This window comes from Primulina huaijiensis, unplaced genomic scaffold (assembly GCF_012295235.1).
Source record: "Primulina huaijiensis isolate GDHJ02 unplaced genomic scaffold, ASM1229523v2 scaffold14403, whole genome shotgun sequence".
Taxonomy (NCBI): domain Eukaryota; kingdom Viridiplantae; phylum Streptophyta; class Magnoliopsida; order Lamiales; family Gesneriaceae; genus Primulina; species Primulina huaijiensis.
In genome coordinates, this window is record NW_027342931.1 from 210366 (window position 1) to 219398 (window position 9033).

Sequence of the window (9033 nt, forward strand, 5' to 3'; positions counted from 1 at the left end):
CCACGTAGTTGCCTTGTACAAATCTTCCTATCGGTCATTATCATACATTCTCCTTAAGTCAAGGCCTAGGGTTACCATTTTCGATACCGATGATTCCGTGAATTCTTCGATTCAAATACTGATACAATCTCCATTTATTTGAAATTTGAAATTCAATCTACTTTACGTTTCCCAATATCGCTTTCTGCAGTTCGATTTCTATCGGAGATTTCCACCCCAAAAGAATTGGCGAATTGTGAATCAGGGAGCATCGAACTATGCATTCGGTGCCTTCAAACGATCTGCTTTTGCTCCCACACAGGATGTCCTATTGTGGCGGCTCGTTTTCTCATCGTCTGAAACATCTTCAGAAAAGTGATCGGCGTGGTAATCTTAGTAGTTAATATTTGTCTTGATCTTTGATTGGGTTGGTTGTGTTTCCTGTTTTCGACGGTGCCTGGTCGCTATCTGTTGATTTCCAGCTACTATTGTTAAATTATTTGAAGATTTCTGATAAATTTTCTCGTGGGGACGATTTTGATCTGAAATTACCTATCGAGATTTGCGGATCTTTTTGGGTTTTCTGTTGGTTGGTATCACTTCAGTGTATATTGGGGAGAATTCGTGTTAAGGGAGCTCGGAATCAATATAAGGTACGGTACATACTGGTCTTATTCTCCATTCCGTACGCTATATTTTTTTGTATGTGTTGTGATATTTTGAATACACTTCATATGGGGCCGTGATAATTTTTGTTCCATTAATTTTGAATTCAAGGTCAGATCATACTGGGTGAAATTAACAAGGAAGCACTATTGAGATGTAAAAAATATATATCCATTGTTTTAAAGTCTTCAGTGATTTCGTTAGTTTAACGTTCTAAGAGTGGAAAACAACATATTAGTTTCAGGGTTCTTTTATTATTGAGTGAGTAGTTACCCCGCCCCTGCACCAATTACAGCAATCATGTATACATCAGGCTATAAGATAGTTATAATGAAATGTATAAGCTAATCAATTTAGCCGGTTGGCTAGCGAAGAAGAAAATCTGGTACACAGCGATAAGCTAATTCCTTATTCATGGAATCTGACCTATGATGTCAAAGGACTTCTCAGGAGAATATGAGTGTTTTGAATTGAATAAGAAAAATATGCTTTGGGTCTATTATACCATGTAATACAGATCATTATCAATTTGAGGTTGTATTTATGGATCTTCTCATCAGTTTTTACTGCAGTAGATGGAAGTTTGTGTTCCATATACACCAGCTGCTCAAGATAAAAGCAATGATGGGGGTTCTGATGCAGATCCATGGCGCCGGGATTACTGCAACTTAAGGGATCTTTCAGTGAATGCCCTTGAGACATGTTTGAGTGAATTTCTTAACATCGAGGACAATAAACCATCAACCAGTAGCTTCTACCAATTTGCTGACAAGAATGGTACTTGCCATGTGGTAAGGGAAGGCAAACAAGATGGTTTTGATAAAAAAAATTCCTATGGTTCAGCATCTGAGAAATGCTTAAGCAAATCTGATACATTTCCGCTTCCTGGTGAACCTAAATCCTCTGTTGATGGATTGTTGGTTGGACTAGGAAAGCAGGGGGACGTTATAACTGTTGAAGTCTCTGAACCAAATGGCTGTGGTAAATTTGTTAACTATTCACAATCCATATTGCTACCTGTAAGTCTTTCCATCTGATATTTTGGTCTGTTCATTATAGTGTTTTCTGATTGGTTGTAGAAGTTCTCTATTTTGAAATGGACTTTGCCAAGTAATATTCTTGGCTGAAGACACTCGCAAGAGCAGATATCATTAATACGTCAACCTGTGCACATAATATTCTTTCTGTGATTCTATTATAGATACTTCTATTTTCTTCTTTCAACACCACATTTGATCCCAATTTGGAGAAAAGAAACTTAATTGTTCTACTTCATGGATTCAGGTCTCGAGAATCCACTTTTTAACATCTCTATTATTTTATGTTTTTTTCGTTATGCTATTACCTCAGAAATCGTCAAAGATTGTATCTGCCATGAAAGGTAGCCGTGAAAAGCAGGGTATCGAACCTAAGAAGCTATCTGTGACCTGGGCCCCTGGTGTCTATGATCCAGTTCCAACAGCAGCATCACGTGTTCCATCAAACAAGAATCAACGCTATCGCAATGATGGCAAGAGTTATGGGAAGAACAAGCTGAAGGGAGGAGGTAAATCTTCACGAGGCAGAAGGGGCAAAGACAAGAAACAAGTTCATAAAAACAATGGGGGTAACAATGTTAAGCCTATACGCGATAACAGATTGCTCGGTTTTGGCAAGCCTGTGACGGGTATCGAAATTTTAATGTCTCGAGTCCATACCCCATCCGTGGAATTAGTTTTCTGAAGAAGTCAGTCACAGGTTGCCCTTTCCAACAGTAGTAGCTACTTTATGAGGGGATTTATGTTCTTAATTATCGTGTTTTCTTTCATCTCACCCATGTAAATAAATAATTAACTAGAGGTGAGTCTCTTTTGGTTTAACTAGCAAGTGCAAAGGAAAAGTGTTAGTGGTTGTAGTACCATGTTTTAAAGATTTTAGTATGATGTACTTGGGGTTCACACTCCTCTTTTAGAATTTTTGGATTTGGATTTGGATTTGGATTTGGTATGCACAATCAACTCTCTTTTATCCTTGGATCGAATAGTGCCCACAGTATTTTGCAAGATTTCTTCCAAATTACGTTAAAGATATAGAGTTTGCTTTTGCATTTTGCTGTCAGAAATAAGTGAACATTGCAATCGGGTGAGCCTGTTTCATCTCTCATCATGGTCAGAGCTTGCATCTCTTATCATTGTCGGAGCTTAGACGATATGAAGTTAAAATGTTGAGAAGAATTTACCGTGTTAATTGAAATACAGTTGAATAAGAAACTCAACTAGAGAAATGTGTTTTTTCATTATCATTCTCTTTTGTTCAAACTGATACAACGAGATTTTTCGGACCCATCAACCATCATCAACTCTTTGACGATTACCAAAATTGTACAGAAGGTGCCATAAAACAGAGAGTGCACAAAATTTACAAAAACGATTTCATTAAACGAATAACCAAACATTTAGATACATGTATACCGCTAATGAAGAGCTCAGGACTAGTTAGAGTAACAGGGTAGAACTGGGTCGAATCGAAGCCAGGTGCGAGCGAAGAAGCGGCGACATATCCACCCAGGATGCACCGAAAAGCAGTGAACGCCATATGAATTTAGATTTTGTTGCAAAGTTCCGATTTTGGAATCCAAGCTGGAGAAAATTGAAAAATGGGGTTTTGGGGTTTAGTAGAAAGTCGCACGATTCATTGAAAACCATTAGTCTTTCAATGGGGATACGTATGCACCTCATTGGTGTGCCAATCGTGGCGTTGAACCGAATTAAGTCGAATACAATGAAAAATAAAAAGGCTTGATTTTGGTCAAGTTGGATTTAAAAATCGAAAGGAGTTGATGCAGATTTTAACACGATTCTATGTGCACCTTTCTCTGCTGAGGATGTTAAGAGGGCACTATTTGATATGCATCCAGATAAGGCTCCAGGGATTGATATGTCTGTGTTCTTTTATCAGAAATTTTGGGATGTGATAGGTGATGAGGTTATTGAGGCTGTTTTGCAAGTTTTAAATGGAGGAGCTGCTCTTGATAGTTGGAATGAAACCATCATCACTTTGATTCCGAAAGTACAGCATCCTATGACTATGAAGGACTTTCGCCCCATTAGTCTGTGCAATGTTTGTTATAAGATTGTCGCTCGAGCCTTGACTAACAGACTAAGATCAATGCTTGAACACTCAGTTAACCAGTTCCAGAGCGCTTTCATCCCAGGACGTTTGATTTCAGATAATATTATCCTGGGTTTTGAGACACTTCATTGGATGAGGAGTAGAAAAGGAGGTCACAAGGGGTATGCGGCATTGAAACTTGATATGAGTAAAGCATATGATCGGGTTGAGTGGAGCTTTCTTGAGGGTATTATGATTAAGCTGGGTTTCTCGGCTATATGGGTGGATAAGGTCATGAGATGTGTGCGGACAGTGCAATATACTTTTTCGGTTAATGGAGAGTTGGTTGGGAATCTTATTCCAAGCAGGGGGCTTCGACAGGGAGATCCTCTCTCCCCATATCTTTTCGTTTTATGTGCCCAGGGATTATCCTCTGCGATCCTCTCTTTTGAAGCGAGAAAATTTATTTCCGGTGTTCGAATTGCTCCTAATTGTCCTTCAATTACCCACCTGTTTTTTTGCAGATGATAGCCTTTTATTCTTTAAAGCTACTATGGAAAATTGTGCAGGGGTGCTTAATTGCCTGCATTTATATGAAAAAGCCTAGGTCAATTGATCAATTTTAAGAAATCTTTTTTATCCTTCAGCCCGAATACTAATGTAATGGTGATGGATACTATTAAATCAATGCTAGCTATTCCAGTTGTGCAGGGTTTTGAAGTGTATTTTGGACTACCGGTTTTTTCTGCCAGGAATAAAAAGTTACAATTCTGGTATTTGGTGGAAAGAGTGGTAAAGAGGATGCAGAGATGGAGTGGTAAATTATTCTCAGTTGGGGGCAAAGAAACTTTGTTAAAATCTGTTGTCCAATCTATTCCTACGTATGCAATGTCTTGTTTTCGTATCCCAAAGTCCATATGCGAGGAGATAGAAAAGGTTTGTGCGAATTTTTGGTGGGGTGAAGAAATAGGAAGGAAGAGGTTGCATTGGAAATCTTGGAAAGCTCTTTGCAAGCCAAAGTGTATGGGAGGTTTGGGTTTCCGTCATCTTGAGACTTTTAATAAAGCATTGTTGGCTAAACAAATTTGGCGCATACTAGTAAAACCACAATCTCTGGTTGCACGAGTTCTCAAAGCGAGATATTTCCGTCATCAAGATATTATGGCTGCCTCTTTGGGGAGTAATCCATCCTATATCTGGAGATCTATTATGTGGAGCCGGTCACTTATGGAGAAAGGGTTGCTTTGGCATGTGGGCAATGGAGAACATATCTCTACTTTTGATAATCGTTGGATACCTGGTGGAGGATGTCTCTCGCCCACTCTATCTGACCGGGCTGAGTATGGAACAGTGAACACTCTTATCAACAATGGTAGATGGAATGATCAGATAGTGAACACAATTTTTCAGCCCCACATTGCGTCAAATATTTTATCTATCCCTTTATCGGCTTCAAGGCGAGTAGATTTTCGTTATTGGTTTTTTGACTCTATAGGAAGATATTCGGTGAAAGAGGGATACAAAGCGGAAATCGGTCTCTATGATTCTCCTTCACATAGCTCGACTCTGCCTCTAAAGGATTGGTGGAAATTCCTATGGGCTCTTTCCCTCCCTCCAAAGGTACGTATTTTCTTGTGGCGTGCGTTGAATGATATAATCTCAACATCTGTAAACCTGAGTGCTCATCATGTGCCGACCTCTGGAGTTTGCCCTCTTTGTAATTATGGCCTAGATACAACAAGCCATGCATTGTTTGCATGTCCTATTATTAAATCATGCTGGAAATATTCTGGGTTTTGGCTATTTTTTAAAGGAGTTCGGTTTTTGGATGTGTTTGATATTTTCATTGGGATGAAGGAAAAACTGGGTAAACTGGAATTTGAATTGTTTGCTATGCGTACTTATGCTGTTTGGAGCGAGAGACTCCAGATTGTACACAAGCAGAAAAGCACTATGAAGGTTCTTAATGTTGATTGGAGTGAGGCTTCACTGCATGAATTCCAGTCTGCTCAAAGCTCACATTTGAAAACCACATGTTCGCCTACTACACCCCCTTCACCTTGCTTTTGGATAGCCCCTCCTTTCAATCTGCTTTGTGTTGATATGGACGCAGCGTATAAGGAAACCTCTAATCAATTTGCGATTGGTGGGGTGGTAAGAGATCACGAAGGCAGGATGATATTAGCGTTTGATATGACGATTTTTAAGCCTCAGTCGGTGGCCCTCGCCGAACTCGGAGCGATTGTTGCTGGGATAAGGGTGGTGCAAGAGCATAATATTCTCATTAATCACATTAACTCGGATTCTCTTCTAGCAGTGCAAAATGTTATGTGTCCAGAGGAAGATCTGAGTTATGTTGGATCTTGTGCGGAGGAAATTAGACGACTTCTTGAGCAAAATGGCGTTCGACATCTCTTTCATGTTAGACGATCTGCCAATACGATTGCACATGCTCTAACTTCATTTGCTATTTTTTCTCCCGATCTTTTTGTTTGGAAGAATGGGAGTTTTCCTTATTGATTACTAAAACTTGTAAATCCAGATTTTGCCTCTCTTAATAAATTTGCAAGTTTTCCTAAAAAAAAAAAAAAAAAAGATATTCGAAAATAAATGGAGGAATTTTTGTGTTTCCAAAAAGCCAAAAGAAATTCCAAAAAGCCAAAAGAAATAGAACTTGGTCTACGCTCACGTGGACACTGATTTATGGAAATCATTTTATCCGAGTATGGTCCTCACTCCCCAAAGATGTTTTGGACACAAAATGTTTGTGTAATTGACTAAATGGCGTTCTGCTCTTGCCTGAAGTGCCATCCCTTTCTTTTTCAACAGATTTCAGAACCCATTAAAAATAATTCACTCTCATTTTCGATAAATCACGTGAAGCAGCTCACGCCGTTCTCGTTTGCCGTTTCCTCGAGTATTTCAAGCGTTTCACTTTCCTCGGACTTCACTCAACGATTTTTGGACACACTTCGTGGTGAAGATAATGGGATGTCGGCCCTTCGTGTCTTCGAATGGGCAACAAAGCCGCCCAGTTTTGCACCCACTTTACCGATATATGAGGAAATAATCCGGAAGCTCGGCGAGGCAGGGTCTTTTGATTCGATGAGACAAGTCTTTGATGATATGAAGGACTCTAAAGTTGAGGTGGTTGAAGGATTTTTCTTTGTTTTAGTTGATAGTTATGCGAAATTTTCTTTGTATGATGAGGCAGTTGGAGTTCTTGATTTGATGGAAAATGAGTTCGGGGTGAGGCCTGGAACTCATAGCTATGACTTCTTGTTAAATGTTCTTGTCGAGGGAACAAATTTGTACTGGAAGAGAGAATGCATTTTAGGATGCTGAATTATGGCGTGAAGCCGGATGTTTCAACTTTTAATAGATTGATAAAGGCATTGTGTAAGGTACATCAAATTAGACCAGCAATGTTGATGGTGGAGGAGATGCCCAACAATGGTTTAGCACCAGATGAGAAGACTTATACAACGATAATGCAGGGTTATATTGAGGAGGGTAATGTAGAAGGAGCATTGCGAGTTAGAGAACAAATGGTGGCAGTTGGATGCCCGTGGAGTAATGTGACAATCAATGTATTAATTAATGGGTTTTGCAGAGAGCGCAGGATTGGGGAAGCTTTGATATTTGTGCAAGAAATGGCTAATGAGGGGTTTTGTCCCGATCATTTCACATTCACTACATTGATAATTGGCTCGTGCAAAGTTGGATTTGTAAATCATGCCATGGAGGTCCTGGATTTAATGCTACAGGAGGGTTTGATCCAGATGTATTCACGCTTAACTCTGTCGTATCAGTACTATGTAGAATCGGAGATGTTGAAGAAGCAATCGAAGTTGTCAATCAGATGCTTTCTAGAGATTGTTCTCCAATGCAGTCACATATAATACCATTATCAGCACCTTGTGCAAAGAGAACCATGTGGAAGAAGCTACTGAACTTGCACGTATTCTGACAACCAACGGTGTTCTTCCTAATGTGTCCACCTTTAATTCCCTTATACGTACAAGGCCTGTGCTTAACTGGACACTTTAGCATTGTGATGGAATTATTCTTCGAGATGAAGGCTACAGGTTGTCGATCAGATGAGTTCACTTACAACATACTGATGGATTGCCTCTGCACGAAAGGCAAGCTCGATGAATCCTTTGAATTGCTTAAAGATATGGAATAGAGTGGTGGTGCAAGAAGTGTGATAACTTATAACACCTTAATCGATGAATTCTATAAAATTAGAGAATTGAAGAAGCGGAGGAGATATTTGATCAGATGGAGCTACAAGTGGTTTCTCGATATATGGTACTTATAATACCCTTATTGATGGTCTCAGTAAAAGCAGGAGGATGGAAGAGGCTGCTCAGCTTATGGACCTAATGATAATGGAAGGAATAAAACCCGATAAATTCACTTACAATTCGGTCCTTTCTCACTTTTGCAGAGAAGGAGACATAAAAAAGGCAGCAGATATGGTACAAACCATGACCTCAAATGGGTGTGATCCGGATGTTGTGAATCATGGAACTTTAATTCAGGGACTGTGTAAAGCCGTTAGAGTCCAGGTTGCTTCAAGACTTCTCAGAAGCATCCAGATTGAAGGAATGGTTTTAACGCCACGGGCATACAATCCTATTATCCAAGCACTTTTTAGAAGGAACAACAGAGTCAATGAAGCTATGAGATTCTTCAGGGAAATGGAGGGAAAGTGTGATCGTCCCGATGCTATCTCATACAAAATTGTATTTGGAGGGCTTTGCTCCGGTGGCGGTCCATTGCAGAGGCTGTTGATTTTGCCTTTGAAATGACTGAGAAGGGGTTTCTCCCAGAATCTTCTTCATTTAACATGTTGGCCGAAGGTCTATGTGCTCTAAATATGGAGGAAACTCTTTTAAAGCTCGTCGACAAGATAACGGAGAAAGCAAAATTTTTGGACAGTGAAGTGGCCATGATAAAGGGTTTCCTCAGAATACGGAAATTTCCAGATGCACTGTATAAATTTGGCCGTATCTTGAATAGCCGAAAGCCCAGAAGAGGTCACTGGTGAACATGGAAGGCGATCTAGTTGCTTGAATTTCCGAGTATTTGGATGAAAAGAATCTTCAGATGCTGACTCATTTCGAAATATTTCATCTGATTTTGTTTAGGATGAGAAAGATGTTCCTTTGGTACATAAATTTGGATGGCACAAAACAGGGCGAAGCTTTGTCATATGTTTCTGTTAAAATTTAGTGTTGGAATCTGTTTTGTAGTTTGTCCCAATTGAAATCTCCATCTCTTATGAGGCAT

At 39.6% G+C, this 9033-nt stretch overlaps 1 protein-coding gene and 1 pseudogene across 4 annotated transcripts; both read left to right on the forward strand.

Moving 5' to 3' along the window:
* Positions 1 to 2652, forward strand: LOC140965799 (uncharacterized). 4 transcript variants are annotated; one of them, XM_073425986.1, is made up of 3 exons: positions 1 to 632; positions 1206 to 1664; positions 2008 to 2652. In XM_073425986.1, the coding sequence occupies exons 2-3, from the start codon at positions 1221 to 1223 to the stop codon at positions 2365 to 2367; spliced, it is 804 nt and encodes a 267-aa protein (XP_073282087.1). In that variant the 5' UTR covers positions 1 to 632; positions 1206 to 1220; the 3' UTR covers positions 2368 to 2652. The 4 variants fall into 4 exon arrangements, with proteins under 4 accessions (XP_073282087.1, XP_073282085.1, XP_073282086.1 ...); XM_073425984.1 differs by having other exon boundaries at positions 2 to 632; positions 1218 to 1664; positions 1996 to 2652; XM_073425985.1 differs by having other exon boundaries at positions 2 to 632; positions 1221 to 1664; positions 1996 to 2652.
* A 3812-nt stretch (positions 2653 to 6464) lies between these two features.
* LOC140965817 (uncharacterized) lies at positions 6465 to 9033 on the forward strand (annotated as a pseudogene).

What these genes read in the sequence shown, in the direction of transcription:
- LOC140965799 (XM_073425984.1), top strand. Translation starts at nt 1,221, where the DNA reads ATGGAAGTTTGTGTTCCATATACACCAGCTGCTCAAGATAAAAGCAAT. An exon ending in CACAATCCATATTGCTACCT is followed by an intron (nt 1,665 to 1,995) that starts GTAAGTCTTTCC and finishes CTATTACCTCAG; the next exon opens with AAATCGTCAAAGATTGTATC.